Consider the following 23446-nt stretch of genomic DNA (forward strand, 5'->3'; position numbering starts at 1 on the left):
AGGGGCTCTCCCTGCACAGGCCTGCTTGCCCTTTGGAGGGCTACACTTCCACAGAGCAGCACCAAACACCACCAGCCCCCTAGAAAAGGCCTGCAGCCCAGAAAAGCTAGAACAAGCCTAGCCAGGCCGTGAATAGATCGACCTAATTCTCCAACGGTTTTTCTGAGACGGGCTCCCCCGGGGAGGAGCCTCTTGAGTCTCCAAGGGCCTTGCTACACGCCCAAGACCCCAGGGGGTGCTAAGACCTAGTGGACCAGCTGCATAGGACTGCCAGCTCCAGGCAGGACCCCCTGCAGCCCAGAAAAGCTGCAACAAGCCTGGCCGAATTGGGAAAAGATCTCAGACGGTCTTTCTGAGTCGGGCTGTCCTGGGGAGGAGCCTCTTGAGTCTCCAAGGGCCCTGCTACCCGCCCAAGACCCCAAGGGGTGCTGAGACCTAGTGGACCAGCTGCATAGGACTGCCAGCTCCAGGCAGGACCCCCTGCAGCCCAGAAAAGCTGCAACAAGCCTGGCCGAATCGGGAAAAGATCTCAGACGGTCTTTCTGAGTCGGGCTGTCCTGGGGAGGAGCCTCTTGAGTCTCCAAGGGCCCTGCTACCCGCCCAAGACCCCAAGGGGTGCTGAGACCTAGTGGACCAGCTGCATAGGACTGCCAGCTCCAGGCAGGACCCCCTGCAGCCCAGAAAAGCTGCAACAAGCCTGGCCGACTTGGGAAAAGATCTCAGACGGTCTTTCTGAGTCGGGCTGTCCTGGGGAGGAGCCTCTTGAGCCTCCAAGGGCCCTGCTACCCGCCCAAGACCCCAGGGGGTGCTGAGACCCAGTGGACCAGCTGCATAGGACTGCCAGCTCCAGGCAGGACCCCCTGCAGCCCAGAAAAGCTGCAACAAGCCTGGCCGAATCGGGAAAAGATCTCAGACGGTCTTTCTGAGTCGGGCTGTTCTGGGGAGGAGCCTCTTGAGTCTCCAAAGGCCCTGCCCCCGCCCAAGACCCCAAGGGGTGCTGAGACCTAGTGGACCAGCTGCATAGGACTGCCAGCTCCAGGCAGGACCCCCTGCAGCCCAGAAAAGCTGCAACAAGCCTGGCCGAATCGGGAAAAGATCTCAGACGGTCTTTCTGAGTCGGGCTGCCCTGGGGAGGAACCTCTTGAGTCTCCAAGGGCCCTGCTACCCGCCCAAGATCCCAGGGGGTGCTGAGAACCAAGTGAAATCTGCTACCATCGTGGGGTGGACCTCCCAGTCCTGTCTGCCCTCAGGAAGTCCTCCTTTGCTTCAAAGAAACACTGTTAGCCCCATCAACACTCCAGAAAAGCCACACTGCCTCAAAAAAAGATTGACCAACAACGACAGCCCTCAGGAAATATTCCAGGGCAGTGACAAGGCAAACACTACCCGATAACGGAGAGTACAACTCCCTCAGGAGAAAGAAGACAACAAGCAAGATGAAGAAGCTGAGAAACCACCCCCAGTCAAACCAACAGGAGAACTCACCTAAAACAGTCAACAATGAAACTGATCTCTGCAGTCTGACAGACCTGGAGTTCAAAAGAGAAATAGTGAAAATACTGAAGGAATTAAGAGAAGATATGAACAGCAATGCAGATACCCTCAGAAAGGAGCTAGAAAATATAAGGAGGAGCCAAGAAAAACTAGAACATTCATTTGCAGAGATGCAAACTGAACTAGGGGCAGTAAAAACCAGAATGAATAATGCAGAAGAACGAATCAGTGATATGGAAGATAGAATAATGGAAATCACTCAATCTGGTCAACAGACAGAAAACCGAATCAAAAAACTGGAAAGCAATATAAGAGACCTATGGGATAATATAAAACGGGCCAATCTACGCATAATAGGAATTCCAGAAGGAGTAGAAAAAGATAAAGGAATGGAAAATATATTTGAAGAAATTATCGCTGGAAACTTCCCAAATCTAAAGGATACTGGATTCAAGATACAAGAAGCACAGAGGGCCCCAAACAAACTGAACCCAAACAGACCCACACCAAGACACATCATAATAAAAATGGCAAAAGTTAGTGATAAAGAGAGGATCCTAAAGGCAGCAAGAGAAAAACAGAATGTTACCTACAAGGGAACCCCCATAAGAATATCAGCTGATTTCTCTACAGAAACACTACAGGCCAGGAGGGAATGGCAAGAGATATTTAAAGTGCTCAAAGGAAAAAATATGCAACCTAGAATACTTTATCCAGCAAGAATATCATTTAAAATAGAAGGGGAAATAAAAATTTTTCCCAACAAACAAAAACTTAAAGAATACAGCAACACAAAACCCAGGTTAAAGGAAATATTGAAAGGGCTTCTCTAAACCAAAAAGAAAGGAAGGAAAGGGAAGAAAAAAGAAAAGAAAAAAAAAAAAAGAAGAAGAAGAAGAAGAGGAAGAACTAGGACTGAGGAAGATACAATCAGAGAGCAGTCACTCAAATAAGCCAGCATACAGATTTAATCATGAACATGCTTCAAACAAAATAAAATTAAAAAGAAAAAAATAAAAGAGTCATCAAAACCATAAAATGTGGGCAAGGGATGTTAGGAGGTAAATAATCCTTTTTGTTTGTATGTATGTCTCTCTTCTTAATTTTAATATAATAATGAAGTGTTTGAACTTACAGGACCATCAGGCTAAAACACACAATTATGGGAAGGGGTTAGCATACTTAAAAAACAGGGCAACCACAAGCCAAAACCAAATATTGCATTTGCAAAAAATGAAAAAAAAAAAATACACTCAAGCAGATAATAACAGGAGACCATCCAACCAAAAAAAAAAAAAGAAGAATGGAGAACCATAGAATCAACTGGAACACGAGGATCAAATGGCAATAAATAATCATCTATCAATTATCACCTTAAATGTCAATGGACTGAATGCCCCAATCAAAAGACACAGATTGGCTGAGTGGATAAAACGGCAAAAACCTTCAATATGCTGCCTACAAGAAACTCACCTTAGGACAAAAGATACATATAGATTGAAAGTGAAAGGCTGGGGAAAAGTATTTCATGCCAATAGACATGACAGAAAAGCAGGAGTTGCAACGCTCATATCAGACAAAATAGACTTTAAAACAAAAGACATAAAGAAAGACAAAGAAGGACACTATTTAATGATTAAGGGATCCATCCAAGGAGAGGATGTTACTATCATCAACATATATGCCCCAAACATAGGAGCACCCAGATACATACAACAAATATTAACAGACATAAAGGGAGATATTGATGAGAATACAATCATAGTAGGAGACCTAAATACCCCCCTCACATCAATGGACAGATCCTCTAGACAGAAAACCAATAAAGCAACAGAGATCCTAAAGGAAACAATAGAAAAGTTAGACTTAATTGATATCTTCAGGACACTACATCCAAAAAAATCAGAATACACATTCTTCTCAAATGCTCATGGAACATTCTCAAGAATCGACCACATATTGGGACATAAAGCGAATCTCAATAAATTTAGGAGCATAGAAATTATCTCAAGTATCTTCTCTGACCACAATGCCATGAAATTAGAAATCAACCATGGGAAAAGGAAAGAGAAAAAACCTACTCCATGGAGACTAAACAACATGTTACTAAAAAACCAATGGGTCAATGAGGAAATCAAGAAGGAAATTAAAAACTATCTTGAAACAAATGATAATGAAGACACAACCTCTCAAAATCTATGGGATGCTGCGAAAGCAGTGCTCAGAGGGAAATTTATAGCAATCCAGGCCTTTCTCAAAAAAGAAGAAAGATCCCAAATTGACAACTTAACCCTCCACCTAAATGAATTAGAAAAAGAAGAACAAAGAAGTCCTAAAGTCAGCAGAAGGAAGGAAATTGTAAAGATCAAAGAAGAAATCAATAAAATAGAGACTCAAAAAACAATAGAGAAAATTAATAAAACCAAGAGCTGGTTCTTTGAAAAGGTGAACAAAATTGATAAACCCCTGGCCAGACTCACTAAAAAGAGGAGAGAAAGAACCCAAATCACCAAAATTATAAATGAAAAAGGAGAAATCACAACGGATACAGCAGAAATACAAAAAACCATAAGAGAATACTATGAACAACTATATGGCAATAAGTTTGACAATCTGGAAGAAATGGACAATTTTCTAGAATCTTACAGCCTGCCAAAACTGAATCAAGCAGAAACAGACCAACTGAACAGACCAATCACTAGAAATGAAATTGAAGAGGTCATAAAATCACTCCCTACAAATAAAAGCCCAGGACCAGATGGCTTCACAGGTGAATTCTATCAAACATATAAAGAGGAATTGGTGCCCATCCTCCTTAAACTCTTTCAAAAGGTTGAAGAAGAAGGAATACTCCCAAAGACATTCTATGAGGCCACCATCACCCTCATTCCAAAACCAGGCAGAGATACCACCAAAAAAGAAAACTATCGCCCAATATCATTGATGAATATAGATGCAAAACTTCTCAACAAAATCTTAGCCAACCGAATCCAACAACATACGAAAAAAATTATACACCATGACCAGGTTGGGTTCATCCCAGGTTCACAAGGATGGTTCAACATACGCAAATCAATCAACATCATACACCACATTAACAAAAAAAAAGTCAAAAATCATATGATCATCTCAATAGATGCAGAAAAAGCATTTGACAAAGTTCAACATCCATTCATGATCAAGACCCTCGCCAAAGTGGGTACAGAGGGAACATTCCTGAATATAATCAAAGCCATTTATGATAAACCCACAGCAAATATAATCCTCAATGGGGAAAAACTGAAAGCCTTCTCACTCAAATCTGGAACAAGACAGGGATGCCCACTCTCACCACTGCTCTTCAACATAGTTTTGGAAGTCTTAGCCACAGCAATTAGACAAACAAAAGAAATCAAAGGCATCCATATAGGAAGAGAAGAGATCAAACTGTCACTGTATGCAGATGACATGATTCTATACCTAGAAAACCCTAAGGACTCAACCCCAAAACTCCTTGAACTGATTAATAAATTCAGCAAAGTGGCAGGATATAAGATTAACATTCAGAAGTCAGTTGCATTTCTGTATACCAGCAATGAAGCATTAGAAAAGGAGTACAAAAATACGATACCTTTTAAAATTGTACCTCACAAAATCAAATACCTCGGAATACACCTAACCAAAGAGGTAAAGGACCTATATGCCGAGAACTATAAAACCTTAATCAAAGAAATCAAAGAAGATGTAAAAAAATGGAAAGATATTCCATGTTCCTGGATTGGAAAAATCAATATTGTGAAAATGGCCATCCTACCCAAAGCAATCTACAGATTCAATGCAATCCCTATCAAATTACCCATGACATTTTTCACAGAACTAGAACAAACAATCCAAACATTTATATGGAACAACAAAAGACCCAGAATCGCCAAAGCAATCCTGAGAAACAAAAACCAAGCAGGAGGCATAACTCTCCCAGACTTCAAGAAATACTACAAAGCCACAGTCATCAAAACAGTGTGGTACTGGTATCAAAACAGACAGACAGACCAATGGAACAGAATAGAGAATCCGGAAATAAACCCTGACACCTATGGTCAATTAATCTTTGACAAGGGAGGCAAGAACATCAAATGGGAAAAGGAAAGTCTATTCAGCAAGCATTGCTGGGAAACCTGGACAGCTGCATGCAAAGCAATGAAACTAGAACACACCCTCACACCATGCACAAAAATAAACTCCAAATGGCTGAAAGACTTAAATATACGACAGGACACCATCAAACTCCTAGAAGAAAACACAGGCAAAACACTCTCTGACATCAACATCATGAATATTTTCTCAGGTCAGTCTCCCAAAGCAATAGAAACTAGAGCAAAAATAAACCCATGGGACCTCATCAAACTGAAAAGCTTTTGCACAGCAAAGGAAACCCAAAAGAAAACAAAAAGACAACTTACAGAATGGGAGAAAATAGTTTCAAATGATGCAACCGACAAGGGCTTAATCTCTAGAATATACAAGCAACTTATACAACTCAACAGCAAAAAAACCAATCAGTCAATGGAAAAATGGGCAAAAGACCTGAATAGACATTTCTCCAAGGAAGATATACAGATGGCCAACAAACACATGAAAAAATGCTCAACATCGCTGATTATAAGAGAAATGCAAATCAAAACTACCATGAGATACCACCTCACACCAGTCAGAATGGCCATCATTAATAAATCCACAAATAACAAGTGCTGGAGGGGCTGTGGAGAAAAGGGAACCCTCCTGCACTGTTGGTGGGAATGTAAACTGGTACAGCCACTATGGAGAACAGTTTGGAGATACCTTAGAAATCTATACATAGAACTTCCATATGACCCTGCAATCCCACTCTTGGGCATCTATCCGGACAAAGCTCTACTTAAAAGAGACACATGCACCCGCATGTTCATTGCAGCACTATTCACAATAGCCAGGACATGGAAACAATCCAAATGTCCATCGACAGAGGATTGGATTCGGAAGATGTGGTATATATACACAATGGAATACTACTCAGCCATAAAAAAGGATGACATCATGCCATTTGCAGCAACATGGATGGAACTAGAGAATCTCATACTGAGTGAAATGAGCCAGAAAGACAAAGACAAATACCATATGACATCACTTATAACTGGAATCTAATATCCAGCACAAATGAACATCTCCTCAGAAAAGAAAATCAATCATGGACTTGGAGAAGAGACTTGTGGTTGCCTGATGGGAGGGGGAGGGAGTGGGAGGGATCGGGAGCTTGGGCTTATCAGTCACAATGTAGAATAGATTTACAAGGAGATCCCGCTGAATAGCATTGAGAACTATGTCTAGATACTCATGTTGCAACAGAAGAAATGGTGGGGGAAAAACTGTAATTGTAATGTATACATGTAAGGATAACCTGACCCCCTTGCTGTACAGTGGGAAAATAAAATTAAAAAAAAAAATAAAATAAAAAAATAAAAAAAAATAAAATAAAAGACCAATGGAATAGAAAAAAAAAAAAAAAAAAAAAAGAAAGATGCATTTAAGTCATCCATTATGGAATGGATATGGAATTTATTTCTTCTTGTAGTCCATCACATTTTACTTTATATACTTTGAAGTTCAGCTCTTAGACACACATATGTTCAGAAATGTTCTATCACCCTGGTGAACTGAACTTTGTGCATTATATAGACTCTCTCTAGCTCTTGTAAAATTTTCAGTTATCCAGTACTAATAAAAAATATCTCATCTTTTTGGTTGTTGTTATCATTTGCCTTGCATATCTTCTTTCATTCCTTTAACCTTTTTTTTTTTTTTTCCTTTTTTAGGGCCACACCTGCAGCATATGGAGGTTCCCAGGCTAGGTGTTGAGTAAGAGCTGTAGCTGCCAGCCTACACCACAGCTACAGCAACATGGGATCCGAGTCATGTCTGTAACCTGCACCATAGCTCATGGCAATGCTGGATTCTTAACCCACTGAGCTAGGCCAGATATCGAACCTGCATCCTCATGTATACTAGTAAGATTCGTTTCCACTGAGCCACTATGGGAACTCCCCTTTTACTTTTTATATTAGTGTATCCTTCTGTTTTAGGGGACCTCTCCAGTAATTAGCATGTAGCACGTTTTTAAAAATGGTCTGATAATCTTTATCTCTCTGTATTTATTGTAATGATGTATATTTGTATTATCATCTGCTTTTTCTCTGCTTCATTTTTCTATTCTTTTAGATTACTTTTTTCCTCATATTTTCCCACCTGCTAGATTGGAAATTACCATTTTTTTTACTCTGAACATTTTATCTTGCATATGTCAATGATCACAGTCTAAAATTAAGTATATTTACTCTTCTTTCAAATAATTGAGAACATTAGAATACCTTAACATCAATTGTTTGATTTGTAACTTATACACTATGATTGTCATCTATTTTAATTTTATCTTTTTAAAAATTTCCACAAGATATCAACATTTTTGTATGTAGTAAAATTAATTTAGATTTGCTCCTAAGCTTTCTTCTTTCTTCTTTTAAAATCTTCTTTTATCTCAGTCCCTCCAACTGGGGTTACTTTCATTTTGCCTATTATACTCTTCTTTTAGTTACTGGTAGCAAACTTAGTTTCTCCTTGTCTTAGTTTACTTAAAATCTTACTTTTACTTTTACTTTTATTAAGCAAGCTTAGCCTTTTGCCCTCAGCCATGTAAGGCATTTTCACTTAGCAAACTGAAGATATCACTGACTTTTATCTTCTGTTGTTATTGAGGAGTCGTCTGTCATTTTAAATGTTATTCCTTTGTAGGTAATCTGTCTTTTCTCCCTGACTGCCTTTAAAATTTCTTTTCTGGAGTTCCCGTCGTAGCGCAGTGGTTAACGAATCCGACTAGGAACATGAGGTTACGGGTTCCATCCCTGGCCTTGCTCAGTGGGTTAAGGATCCGGCGTTGCCGTGAGCTGTGGTGTAGGTTGCAGACGCGGCTTGGATCCCACATTGCTGTGGCTCTGGTGTAGGCCGGTGGCTACAGCTCCGATTGGACCCCTAGCCTGGGAATCTCCACATGCCGCAGGAGCGGCCCAAGAAATAGCAAAAAAAAAAAAAAAAAAAATCTTTTCTTTGGTACTCTTTAGTTTTACTATAATTTATGCAAGAAGGGATTTCTTTTTATTCTTCCTGCTTGAGGTTTTTGAATCTGTGGATTGATGTATTGCATCATTTCTGGAAAATTATTGCCCATTATCTCAAGTATTATCACTCTTTTATCCCCTCACACTATTCTTTATAGAAAACTGTATTAGGTGTATGGTAGCCCTTCTCATTTTGACCTTCATATCTTATAACCTCTCTTTTATATTTTCATTTCCTTAGCTCTTTATAATGTATTTTTATGTCACATTTTTCTTTCAAATTATGAATTTTCTATTCATATTTATCTAATGTGATTTAAGCTCCAAGTGAGGGTCAGCCTTCATTTTCAATGAAGATTATTTTTTTCTTCCATACAGAGAAGATGTTTGAGATGGTTTGTTTTATTTGCAACCACCTGGGAGGGATTCTCTCTGATTTCCCTTTTCAGTGAAATTTATCCTGTTATGATTCTTGTTTCAGGAGGGAAGAGAGTTTCCTGTTAGACTTCCCACTTTGGCTGGGCCCTGAAATTTGTCTCCTCCATCCTTCCCCTCAAGACCATGGAAGTAGAAGTTTACTTGGTTTGGAAAATTCTCTAAAATCCAGCCTCTGTTTAGCTCTCTGGGTCTCTAGAATGCCTTGTTTTATTGATAGGTCAATTATGTGCTCTAAAAGATTTTCAAAAATATTCTTTCCTGATCTTTTTAGTTGTTTTATCAAATTTTCTGGTCTCAACCAAGATTTTTCTTTCCCTTTATATCACAAGTCACTATGCCTCCTCTGTGATTGAATCAATGAATTTCAGCACTTTTGGGGAAGGACAGATGGAGTCTGAAAACCAAAAAGTTATTGCTTATAACTCCAAAGCCACCCTTATATTTAGATTGTAGTGAAGCAAGAGCCTAGAAAACTGAGAGGTTTTTTTGTTTTTTGTTTTTTTGTTTTTTGAGAGAGAGAGAGAGAGAGAAAGGAGTTCTTCAAAATATTAGAGGCTGTGATTTGGTTTGCCTGAACCAGTGGCTAGATTAATTATGTGTCTGAGACTCTGGGTTTGCAGCATAGTGAGAGCCAACATGGAGCCAAGGGTGGAGGGGTGGCCCAGAGAGACCAATAGGCCCATTATAGGCCAAGAAAAAACTGTGAGCTGTGCTTGCTAATTGTAGACTTTTATTCAGAGCTTCAGGAATGGCAGAGGCTAAAAACCAGAGAGCAGAAAGTATCACTTACTCCCCATCTGGAGGTGAGCATGTGGTAGCAGGTTGCCCAGTGGTCAATGAGGAGAAGAGGCACATCCTTACAGGCTCTGAGGATCAAGGACACAATCCATGTAGAGGCCATGAAACTGTTTTGAGGAAAGGGAAAGGTGGGGTATCAGTTCTGATAAGAAGTTTGAACCTTCCATTTGATTGAATATGTATCCAAAAGTGCAGAACTAAAAACCATACAAAAAAAGCTTTTTCAGATTGGCAGAAACTAGGATACTTCTAATTGGAACACCAAGTTTCTCACCCACCCAATGGGCTGAGGTGGACAGAGACGCCTCATAAGGAAGTGTACTTTCTTATATAGTGAAAGAGAGAAAATTATAGTTATTGTAGACTTCACAGATATTGTGCTTACATTTTTTAACCTCAGTATACAAGTAAAGTAATTCAGTTAATTAATTAATTGAATTAAATAATGAATGGTAATTATATTAAGAAACCTAAGTTAACTATATTCCTTTTAACATTTACGTTTTAAAACAATAACATTTTTGCTATTAGTCTAGAATTTGACAACTAAATGATCTTAGGAATAAAAATGAATTACTTCGCAGTTCTCTGGCCATTCAAACAGAGCAGTAGCTTTTGAGTAAAAAGGTTAAAAGTCACTGTATTCCAAGAAAACTCTGTCCCTGAGTTGTAAGCTGAAGAGAAAGGACTGAGGCACTACATTAGCTAAGATGAGACAAATTGACCATGTATTTCAAAATGGCTCAGCTTAAGCATCCTCTTATTTTTTGAAATGTCAGAGGAGAAGAAAATACTTGCTAAGCAGGGAACAGAGATAGTTCTCATTCAAATAAAATGCACTCTACTTCACTTAAAATCTAGATTCATCTTAAGTGAAGGAATGATATTTTATTGCAATCAGTCCCACTTCCACATAATTGACTTTTTAAGCAAAAAGATCATTTTATCTATGTATAATTAAGCACAATTAATCTTCTCTTGGAAAGACTTTACATATAACTATAATGTAATTAGGAAATGTGACATTCATATTGTGGAATTCAGAACACTTTGATCACTTTAAGCATATATGTTACTTTTATTCCAGATTTAATTTTCCAATTTTATTACTTATCTAACCATTATTTATTATGTATTTAGGCAATGCAGACAGAGCAAGAAAGGAGATAGACATGGTCCCTGCCTTCATGGAGCTTACAATTTAAGAAGTATAGGCTGTGTGTCAAAAAGGAAGGAACCAGAAAAGAAAGAAGGCAGATTCAATGAACAAAGGACAAAGAAGGAAAAGAAAGATGAAACTCACAGAAAAATTTTGGTGTCCCAGAAATCAAAGACATTTGCTGAGTCAATTTATTCAGTCAAATGGTTAGTATGAGGAAAGTTAGCTAGGTTGATTGTCTGAATGGGCCTGAAAATTAAGTCAAATTATTGAATCTAAAAACAAACCGTCTTGAGTTCCCATCATGGTGCAGCAGAAACGAATCCGACTAGGAACCATGAGGTTGCAGGTTCGAGCCCTGGCCTCTCTCAGTGGGTTGGGGATCTGGCGTTGCCATGAGCTGTGGTGTAGGTTGCAGATGTGGCTTGGATCCTACGTTGCTATAGCTGTGGCATAGGCTGGCAGCTATAGCTCCAATTCGACCCCTAGCCTGGGAACCTACATATGCCGCAGGTGCGACCCCAAAAAGCAAAAAAAAATTAAAAAAATAAAAACAAACCATCTAAGAAACATTATCCTTAATGAATTTCAGATTCTCCTGCTAATTCCTTGACCAGAACCTTTCAAGAGAGGATGATGACCCAAGGGAAGATTTCAGGAAATATGTACAATAGGAATTAATTTTGTGTTGACTCAGAGTACATTAATACAAAACTATTCACCTCTTAGTGATGACAGCTGATTTCATGTTTTTCTCTCTGTTAAATATTATCCATTCTAAAAGGTGATTAATGCTATCTTTTACAAACAAATGAGATTTCATGAAATAGTATGTTAATATTTAATTTATTTTTTAAATTTAATTTTCTTAAAATATATATATATATATATTTTGCCTTTTTAGGGCCATACCTGCAGCATATGGAGGCTCCCAGGCTAGGGATCAAATCGGAGCTGTAGCTGCTGGCCTGTGCAACATCTGCAGCCTACACACCAGCTCATGGCAATGCTGATCCTTAACCCACTGAGCAAGACCAGGGATCAAACCAACTTCATGGATACTAGTCAGGTTTGTTACCACTGCGCCACAATGGGAACCCCAGTATTTTAAAAAAATATGTTAAAATTTCCTAAAATCACAAGATTACTGAATTATTTTGTTTTATTTCTTCATTACTAAGTTCGCTGGAATAATTTCTAGAAACTGGGATTATTTTATCACCCCTTATGGGGAAAGTTGTAAATCGAGACTTTGTACTTCTTAACAACTTACTTCTTAAAGTAAGAGGCAACGGATTTTCACATTCAAGGATGAAATCATTGCAAAAAGTGAGTCTAAAAGGACTTAAAATTTTGGAGTGAGCCACTGGATAGTCATTTTAATATCTCTAAACTGCTAAAGTATGATATAGCTATTTGGAGGGGCCAGTGTTAAACAAGGCCTGTAAAAAGTACACATTTTATTAATCTGTTGAGATGATGATTAGCCATCAGTATGAAGGGAGGAAAGGGAGCTGTAGGAAGGTCCAATAGAGAAAATTGAAGACTCTTTTAGTTTATTAATAGTAAATAGATGAGGGATGGTCAATGTGACTACGAAATTTAGATCACTAGTTAACTGAACTCTCAAAAGAAACACAGGCTGCCTCTGTTTATGAGAGGGAGATGAGAAAGAAAAAGCAGAATTATCAATGTAAGGGAGCGCCATGGCACATCAAAGGTATCCTGCCCGTGCAGCTGTGCCATGGAATAGTGTGAACACATAGAAAACCAAAAAGAAATGAATGGGAATATTAAAATTCCAATGGAGAATATAGAAGGGGGGGGGGACACAGCACTCCAGTCAGTTTAATTCATGTTTTTGTTGTCCTTCATTATCCTGACACCATGTTTCTCTATGAAAGACAAAGTAAAGGTGCTTTAAACATTAGAACAAAGTTTAAAAGTAGTTTAAAAGAACTGCCAGTGATACCTCACACATTTGGAAAGTTTTCAAGCCCATGAAAATTTTTCATCTCTTTGGATTGAGTTTCTGTGATGTCATGTTTAAAAGAGAAGATTCTTGGGCTTCCTTCATCTAACTGGAAAGCAAAGGAAGCCATCTGAAATCAGCAATGCCACAGTGGTGTTAAAGCCACTGTCTGCAGTGGCTACTACTTGTAATGAAGTGAGTGATAAGTGAAAGGATCTAAAAATAACTAGGAGCTAAGATAGCACATTTGAGATAAGTTCATCAGAGTCATGGCATGCTTAGGATATTGAAAAAAGTCTTAGTTCCACCTCTTAACTCTATGAACTCAGACTAAGTTCTCACTGACTAAGCTCAAGGGAGAATCTTGTTTTTCTTGCCTTCCCCTTTTATGGTTCAGAAATAGGGGATATATTAGCTATTTATACTGACTTCAATATAACTAAATTTTTTAATGAGAACTCTTCTCCTCTGTCTCCTCCACCTATCCAACTTGCTTCATGATAATTTATGTCTAAAACTAGTGCAAATGTTGATTTGCTCTGAGATGCTTGATTTTGTTGTTATGGAAGAGTTACAGATCAATCTTGAACTTACTTCTTGAAGAACTTATATAACTCTACTCTTCCACTACTTCTCTCTTCACCACTCCTCATATTAAGTAACACATTTATACAATAGGGAAGTTTCAAATGAAAATATACAATGTTTGTCACAACCTTTAATATTTCTTCTCAGTAACAATAGTAAGGGAAAGTGACCTCATGCTTCTCCATTCATAATAATAGGCATATCTAAATAAACACTGCCCTTTGCAATTTAAATTCCCTACAGGTAAAAAGTTCTCAATGAAGATCAAGAATATAGTAAAACTCCATTAATTCAAATGTTTTATTTTAAATTGTGACGTTAGCCCTATTGCATACCACTACTATGAACACACTGAGTGAGCAAACAGTTATGCTAAAAATATAAAGGAAAAAAACATTAGACTGAAAAATACTCAGATTTTGAACATATATTTATACTGCTTTTCTCCCAATTAAATACAGTTAATGTTATTTACGCACTTATCTCACAAATTAGAGCGTTGTAATTAGATGTCATTTCAGAAGAAGAGTTAATCATCACAACTTTCAGATATTGTTTTATTTTATTTAAAACACATTTTCTTAAACTATATAATTGTTCAGTGTGATTGCAAGATTCTAACAGGTTTTCAAGGGAGTATAAGTTAGTAAACTATCATTTATTGTACTAGCTTTTAAAAAATGTTCTCCCCTTCCGTAAATTAAAGGCCGTGTGTCTTGGTCTGTACTGGTCTCACATGCCAGCATTATCTCCCCACCCCCAGTGTATCTTTATCTTAGTCATGTCAGATGGACACTGACAGGGCACTAGGACCACGTCTGTAGTGATTGCCTGAAGTTTTTAGCTGTTCAGCATGACTTTCCCCCTTTTATTGGGTATTGGTACCCATATTCCCCCTTAGGAAACTTCCTTCACTTCTAGTTGAGGTGGATTACGGTGTCTTTGCTTGGAGTCCTCAGAAAGTGGAGACTGAGGCAAATGGCTTATGAGCTACTACTTTATTAGGAAGCACAGTCCAGGGAACAAGAGTAAGAGACAAACAGAGAAGGAAGAAAAGCCAATATGAGAATGTGCTATTAAGGAGCCATTTAAGCAGTGTGCTTAGAAGAATCTTTCCTGGAGAAGAAAGGGGGAAGAATTTATCCATCAGCTTCTGTCTCTCTTTGGTCAAAGATTTGCCCAAGGTTATACAACTGGAGTAGTAAAGTCAAAGATTCAAATGCAGGATGTCTGGCTCCAGAGCCCTGGCTCTGAACCATTCATGAGGTGTTCTCATGAGTGTTAGTCATTGATAAGAACTAAGGAAAAAATAGAAGCCAGGATAGAAAGCAGGGCAGTTTGGAAATTTTTAATTGACCTGGGATGGTTTCACAGAGGTGATATTTGAGTAGAGACCTGAATATCAATCACATCTCTTAGGGAAAGAGCATGCCAGGAAATACAATGAGATGTTTTGATGGACAATGAGGCAAGTGTGGCAGCTGCAATATGAGTGAGGTGGAGAGCAGCCAGAGAGAAAAGAGAAGCTGTAGATCATGTAGGGTCTTGGACCACTGGAAGACCTTTGGCTCTTACTCTGAGATGGGAAACCATTGACAGTTTAGGAGCAGAGAAGTGATATGCTCTGACTACAGTATTAATAGAATCATTAGTATTAGAGCAATAAGAGCCAAAGGGGAAGCAGGAATAAACTGTGAGAAGGCTTTTGCAATCCTTAAGCGAGAGAAACTTGTGTCTTGGACCAGGGTGGTGGGAGTGGAGGTACTGAAGAATAGTTGCATCCTGGATATATTTTAAAAGTGGAAGCAGGTACTGCAGATGGATTAGGTTATAAATAAGCTACTAAGTAAATAGTTAGAAAAGGCCCCCTATTGGGACATTTTAAAATATATTTTGACTAACTCACAGGACAATAAAAAAATCATAATGAAAAATTTAAAGGAAATATTTAGAACTGAAGAAGAATATGTGGGATGCAGATAAAATGTACTTGAAGGAAATTTATAACCCTAAATACTTATATTAAAAGAGAAGAGAGGCTAAAAATTAATAAGTATCCAGCCAGAGAACTTAGGAATATAATAGCAGAATGGATTCAAAGAATTAGAAGGATGGAAGAATTAAATTAGAGGTATATCAATATAAGATGTATAAAACAGAACAACGGAATAAAAAATTCTTTTAAAATATTAATCAGATGTATATGCCTGGCCAAATTGATTAATAAAAAAATTAAAGGTAAATAATACTAGCAACAAAAGAAGTATAGATGCTGAGAGATTTAGAAAGTAACAAAAGGGTATTACATATAAATTTATGCTAATAAATATTGCAACTTAAATAAAATGATCAAATTCCTGGATAAAATAAGTCAACAGAAGAGAATCAAGAAGAAATGGAAAGCCTGAAGACTCTAATAATCATAGAAAAAATAGAATCAGTAGTTAAAATCTCCCACAAAGAGAACACTATTGCTCAATAGTTTTCTTGGCGAATTCTACCAAACATATAAGAAAAAAAATTTCAGAATATTACAAAAGAAGTAACACTTCCCATGCCTTTCATGGGGCTAGGATAAACTTGATACCAAACCTTGAAGAAGATAGTATAAGAAAATTACACATTAATTTCATTTGTGAACATACATGCAAAAATCTTAAAGAAAATATTAGCAAATTAAATCCAGCGATCTAAAAAAAAGATAATACATTATGACCAATTTGGTTTGATCTAAGATTGTAAGATTAGATTAAAATTTTTAAAAAGCAATGTAATCAGTACATAACTGACGAAATGATAATCATATGAGCACATCTCAATAAATGCAGGAAAAACACTTTTACATGATTCACCATACATTCAAGAAAAATATCTTAGCAAAATGGGATTTACAAGAAATTATTTAACCAGTTACAAAGTATTGATACGCTAAACAGACCTTAAAAGAACTAATTGAACTGTTCCTTAAATGTATGTGAAATGGCAAAGGGCCAATAAAAACCAATTTCCAAAGAAGAATAACAAGGTAAGGGTACTTGCCCTGCCAAATATCAAGACTTACCAGATATAATCAAAACAGTATGATACTGTACATGGAAAGAGAAATCGACAAGTTGAAAAAACGTAGAACACAGATATAGAACCACACTTACATGAAATTGTCGTATATTACAAGATGGTTAATGCAGATTAATGGGAGATTAATTACTGCCAGAATAATTGTTGATGTGGAAGGAAGGGAGGAAAGAAGGAAGGATGGAAAGAGGAAGGAAGGAAGGATGGAAAGAGGGAGGGAAGGAGGAAGAAAGAGAGAAAGATAGACAGACCCTGGACCTTGCCTAACAGCATCTCTGATCATCCCTTCCCTCATTTAATCTCCTTCCACAAATGTCTCTTTCTGTGACTGGCACTACCATTCACCCAGTTGCTCAAGCCACACACCTAGGAGCCATCCTTGCCTTCTTTCACTCCCCAAATATCATGATCTATTAATCCTCATGTCTGATACATACACCGCCCCATCCTTTTACCCCTCCTTTACTGCGCTAACTCCTACCAAGACTTCAGACCTATTAGATGGCATTTCTGAGTTATATTCTCCAAAGTGGTCCCATCACACCTTGTACCCTGTTGCTATTACACTTAATTGCCAGATTATTTCTTGTTAAGTTTCTGAGCACCCATAGGAAATTCCTTGAGGAAGAGTATCCTGTTTTGTTCATGGTTTTATTTTCAGTGTCTAGCATTGTGCCTGGAATATAGTAAACAATAAATATTTGCATAATGCATGACTTAATAAATAAATGAATGTACGAATGAATGGATACAAAGTAACCAAATTCTATAATTGAAACATCTGAAATTTAAATTATATCATCTTACTCTGTGTGTTTTGGAGTGTTCCCCAACTATATCCTTCTTTGCCAAACAAATTTAGTTTAAGATAATATTACTTCAGGTTGTAAAACCACTTTTCATACATTCTTCCTTTCACATTTTCATACTGATTAAATATATTTTATATAGAAGCAAAATACATTCCATGTTAATTCAGTTCTATTTTTCTAGAATGATGTTCCTCCGAGAGAGAATAAATCTTTCATGTTATAATACAGCACAGGTTGTACATAGGTTTAAAACAATTTATCTCTTTCCTCTTTATTGTTATAAAACATTAATTAGCATTGTCTAGATCATTTTAGATGCCCAGTACATGCTCGATGAATGAATAAAAGCTTAAAGGTATATGCAAGTGTGCTTATTTTTTTATATATCTAGAGGTGATTCTACTTATTTATTTACTACCAATTTTCTTATCATTTCTTTCTGAAGGAGTTTGATTGGCCAATAGAAGGACTGCTTCTTCCAAACAGTCCTCCCATGAAGAAACCCATCTGTAAGACACCGAAGCAATATGTCCCTGTGAGACTCAGAGTTTTGCAGAATGGAGACAAGAACAAAACCAGAGCCCTTACTATAATCAGTCCAGGCAAATCACCTGAGCAGAAAATGCAGTAAGAACAACTTGTTCATATTTCTCATCAAGCACACTTTCCAACTTCTACAGATTTTTGTCTTGATTACAGATGTTTTTCCGGGAGGCTGTGTTTATTTTTTTAAAGGGCTTCTATGTGGATATTTGGGAGTAAAAATAGATACTAAGATTCATTTTGTTTCTATGTTAGGAAGTTAATTTGAACACTGCTGATTTAGGCTGGGCATAGGAGAATATAATGAGTTAGAAATAAGTAGTTCTGGAGTTCCCGTCGTGGCGCAGTGGTTAACGAATCCGACTAGGAACCATGAGGTTGCGGGTTCGGTCCCTGGCCTTGCTCAGTGGGTTAAGGATCCGACGTTGCCGTGAGCTGTGGTGTAGGTTGCAGACACGGCTCGGATCCCGCGTTGCTGTGGCTCTGGCATAGGCTGGCGGCTACAGCTCTGATTTGACCCCTAGCCTGGGAACCTCCATATGCCGTGGGAGCGGCCCAAAGAAATAGCAAAAAAAAGACAAAAAAAAAAAAAAAAGAAATAAGTAGTTCTGATAAAAAATTTTATGATCAATATCTATTTTGAATTAGCATTATTATTTGAGTTTATTAATGTATTTTGAAATAACTGAGCTCATAGATTGCTTCTTAAATATAATTTTGTAATTTTTATTTGTTACTTTTTACTTTAAGTAATTAAGTTTTATATACAATTATTTACATTTAGATCTTGGAATATTTAATGAACAAATATAGTTCTCAAAATATAACTTTATATAGTTTATATGCTTGCCTCAGAATAACATTTTAAAAGTTTATCATTCTAGAAAAACATTGATCTGCACTTTGGCTTATGTTATGAGATTGGAATAAATTATTTCCAAATAGCCAATAATTCTCCAACATTGGAGAAAAATCACCTGCTATATTTTCATTATATTTTATGACAAAAGGGATCATATATCAGTGCAAAACTCTGATGTAAAGAATGAGTTAAACACATTGTTTCTCAAATTATTAGCAGTGATATTACCTCTTGACCTTTCTTTTGAGATGTTTAGAATATTTGAGGCTGCTGATAATAGTTTAATATTACTTTCTTCACATTGATTAAATATACTTCATACATCACTGAACAATGAGTAACATTCAGATCTGCTGTCCACTGAACTGCCTGTAAAGATGATAAAGTAAAAAATTAATCTTCAAAGTAAAGTCAACCCTGAAATTGAAATCTTTGACGCATACATTTCATAATTAGCTCATTCTACTAGATGTAAAATGTGAGTGTAATGCCCTTAAAGTAGCATATGACTTTTTTTTTAACATCCAAAGTTAACAAATAATTTCTGTCCCAATTTTTAACTGTCTCAACACTATATACAGATTTGATCTTATCAATTTCTGTTTTTAAATTCATGGTTCAATCAGATAATTCATACATAACTTGAGAGGTTTGTTCATTTGGACAGCTGTCCTAGCAAAGAGTATGTGATACTCTCTGCCGTCTATGTTTGTGGAACAATGTGTCCTGGTTAATCAAATATTCATTTTGTTCTCTATATGAATTAATTACTCCCAAATAATTTAAATACACTGGTATATACTTGACATTAAAATTCTTCTCGGAGTTCCCGTCGTGGCGCAGCAGAAATGAATCCGACTAGAAACTATGAGATTGCGGGTTCAATCCCTGGCCTGGCTCAGTGGGTTAAGGATCTGGCATTGCCGTGAGCTGTGATGTAGGTCGCAGATGTGGTGGATCCAGCGTTGCTGTGGCTGTGGCGTAGGTCAGCAGCCGTAGCTCCGATTAGACCCCTAGCCTGGGAACCTCCATATGCCAGTGGGTGCAGCTCTACAAAAAAGACAAAAGACAAAAAATTAAAAAAATAAGAAAAATAAAACTCTTCTAAACATAGTTTAATTTTTCTTGGCTGGTTCAGAGAATTTTCTACAAGATCATCAATAGCATTTTCTGCCCATCTCCCCTGGAGGATTATGTCAGTACTGGTAACAGAAGATTTAAATAGGAAGTGTTTTGGCTAAGATTACAAGATGTTTGGGTTGCCTGGCTCTAGTGGGCCCTGTTCATGTTGTATTCTATGTGAATAGAATCCCAGAGTTGTACAAGGTGGAAGTCCTACTGTGCTGCTTTTAATATATGTATACTAGGTATCTCTCTTCCAGAAGAAATAAATGCTAGTGACCTGTAGAGGTACAGTATTTGCATTAATTTAAAACCTATTTATAAGAAAGAAAGAGGGTTGGACTGTTTACTGTCTTTACAAGCAAAATCAGTCTAGAGTGATGAAACATAGATTCCCTTTAACCAAATCCTGATAGTAGCATGCTCTCCTTTAATTATTTAACAATTCAGTCTAGGCAGTTTTGAGGGGACTGTTGCTGGTGGTGGTTCCTCCATCTACAAAGTGAAAGGAAGATCAAATAGCATTTGATCATTATCGAGTTGATCATGATATCTTTAGAGTACAAAATCTTGCCCATTATTGCTTGATAATGGCTGTCAAATCCATATAAATTAAGACCATTGTGATTTCTTATATTTCAGGTGAATTTCATTTCTCAGAACCTTAAGTTAAACAAAATTTTATAAGTGATATTTTAAGGAATTGTAAGAGGAAAGGCTTGATATGGAGCTATAAAGTAAACTGTATATGTTAGATAATTTCAGCATATACTACAGATATTATTTATTATTAATTTATGATCCCTGGAGTCACTGAAGCTCCTTAAAACAGTTTTTAGGACCCCTTATGACTTGTCTTTGCTTATTTCTCCAGCTCTCTATCAATAACCACCCCCCCTCCAGTTCCACTCTTAAACCCCCTCCACTCCCAACACTTCCCATATGCTTTATTAATAGAGGTCATTTGAGAAAGATTATGAACTTTATTTCTGTTGCTGGCTCTGACCTTGACATCCCCATTCCCATCCACAGTTACTTGTATCTTCTCCGTATGCCATTGCTCTGATCTCCATGTGCTTTTCACTAGGATAGCTTCCACCATTATCTCTGCTGTGATTATCTGCTTATGTCTCCATCTGTGAGACAGAGAACAGGGATGTGTTATCTATCCATATATGTGCTGTCTGCCATGGTATGGTCATGGAACAGTGTGGCCTAGTTAATCAAATATTAAGCTACTTTATTCACCACATGATTCAGGACCCACAATTTAGGGCCCTAAATTAGTGCTTATTGAATGAATAAATGAAGTAATGATTAACTATACTTGATTACCATTTCAAATGAGTGAATAAATAACTGTATTTTAACACTATTTCTTTGATTTAATAAAATATAGAGACTCTAATAATACACAATACTTTCTTACTTGAAAATTCTTTTTTATGATTACCATTATTAATTTTTCATTAAAAGCATTTTTTAGGTTTGGATTGATAACCAAAATAGTATCTGAATAATATATGAATAAACATATGACTATGAACAGAATATGAATAAAACATCAAAGGCAAAATGAATATAATCTGCATTTTCTTCAAAGTTGATAAATTCACATCTCAGAGTGTTCAGCATTATTGAAAAAGGATTGAAATTTTATTTTCTTATGTAAATTACTCAAAGCATAAATGTTTGTGAAGTTTCATATTTAATTATGACAGTATTTGAAACCCTATGTTTAAAAGAAAGGTAGATTTTTAAAGAGTAAATCATGATAAATTAAAACCTTATGATTTTCTCACATATTTAAACAAGCTGAATAATAATTGACAATGTATACTGACGTATCAATCTTGAACAATTTGTTTCAGAAATGTTGACACTGAAAGGAAAGGAAATGTTAAAAATGCTTATGTTACTAAATATTCTGAAACAGAAACAAACCAGGCTGGATTTCACCAACTCTTGGAGAGGTAAATACCACAAATACAGAAGAATATCCCAATCAAATGCCTGAATGATTACAAGTAACGCAAAATACATTTGTACCTACATAAGGAAATGATTGTTATATAGTGATTCTGGAGTTTTTAACCTGTGAAATATGTGAACTATGAGTACGTGATACCAATGTTCATTAGTATGTTTTTCCCCCAAATTTTTAGGTCTGGTGATTTCCCCTAACTTCTGAACTACCAACTCTATAGATATAAATTATTCCCACTAAAAATATACATATTTCACAATGTTGTAGCACTTTGGTTTGTATTTGTTTGAGTTGAGGGCAGGTTAGTTATTTACTTTAAATCAACTTTAAAATGTCACTTGTAACAAATCATATTTGTGAAATACATTGTAATTATTCTTTTGATCTATATTTTCCTACCCAGACAAGAATTATTCCCATAGAATTTGATAGTTGTTCAAAGGCAAAGCACCTGGTATAAACTTTTTTGCAAAATATGTCTTATTGAATATGAGGGGGTAGTAATATAGAATTTAAGGGAACCTAACCCTAACTCTAACCCTCAGTAATTTAATAATTCACTCTAGACTTTGAGGATCTTTTGTTGTTGTTTTTGATTCTTCCATCTACAAAGATGAAGAGATCAAACAGCCTAACAAGCCCCATTAAAAAATAACAGATGACCACTTTTGTTGATATCTGAAGTTACAGACAACATGGGGTGTTAAAAAACTAGTCCTGAGAGAGTGGAGTCAGAGATAAGGCTCTCCTTTTCCAGGTTCTCTGTAAATCCAAGCCATGTGGTTATCAGTCCTAACTTCTGTTGTGACAGTCAGAGGACTTCATTTCTAAGACCTTTGCCCCATGGAAGAGAGAACTCCAGAACTGCTCACTCAGCATTTAAGCCCGAGTTTCCTTCCTGTTATTCTATGATGATGCCCTCTCAGGAGGCCACATTGCAATATAGTAAAGAACCCAGAGAGTTTTAGGTTTGAATTTCAGCTCTCACACTCACTACAATTGTGACCTTGGACAAGGAGATAAATCTCCAGGCCCAGATTCCTCATCAGTAAAATGAGCTTCTCAGAAAGGCTGCAAGAATTAAGAGAGGAGACATGAAATACTGGCAGTACTTGGTCCATTTTAATAATGTGTTGTGACTTTTTATGTCCCAAGTGCTTTACAAGCATTCATACATTCAAACTATAAGATGGCTCTGTGAGATAAGGACTACCATATCTGTCTTTTCCTGGTGGGGAAAATTAGGCTCAGAGAAGTTAAGTAACTTCCCAAGGTTACACAGCCAGTACATGAGAGAGCTAGAATTTGAACCCAGGCAACCTGACTCCAGAGTCCACATTCCTTATTAGATTTAGGAGCGAGTTCTTTTCTTCTTTCACCATTGATGTTGGCTGGCACATGAACTAGTTAGAGGAATACAATACAGAGGAAATAGTTTATCCCAATCCTCTCCAACCTACCTACAGGGGCCA

The 23446-nt window shown here is 37.1% G+C and overlaps 1 protein-coding gene across 8 annotated transcripts in view; it reads left to right on the top strand.

Annotated features, from left to right (window-relative positions):
* LOC100517025 overlaps positions 1 to 23446 on the top strand; it is a 431209-nt gene that overhangs the window by 338186 nt on the left and 69577 nt on the right. For all 8 annotated transcript variants that reach the window (XM_021085287.1, XM_021085289.1, XM_021085290.1 and 5 more), the window contains 2 exons: positions 17906 to 18087; positions 21859 to 21960. In XM_021085287.1, the coding sequence (XP_020940946.1) occupies positions 17906 to 18087; positions 21859 to 21960 (284 nt within the window). The remainder of the gene's footprint in view (positions 1 to 17905; positions 18088 to 21858; positions 21961 to 23446) is intronic.

The sequence above is a fragment of the Sus scrofa genome, chromosome 2 (genome assembly GCF_000003025.6).
Source record: "Sus scrofa isolate TJ Tabasco breed Duroc chromosome 2, Sscrofa11.1, whole genome shotgun sequence".
NCBI lineage: Eukaryota > Metazoa > Chordata > Mammalia > Artiodactyla > Suidae > Sus > Sus scrofa.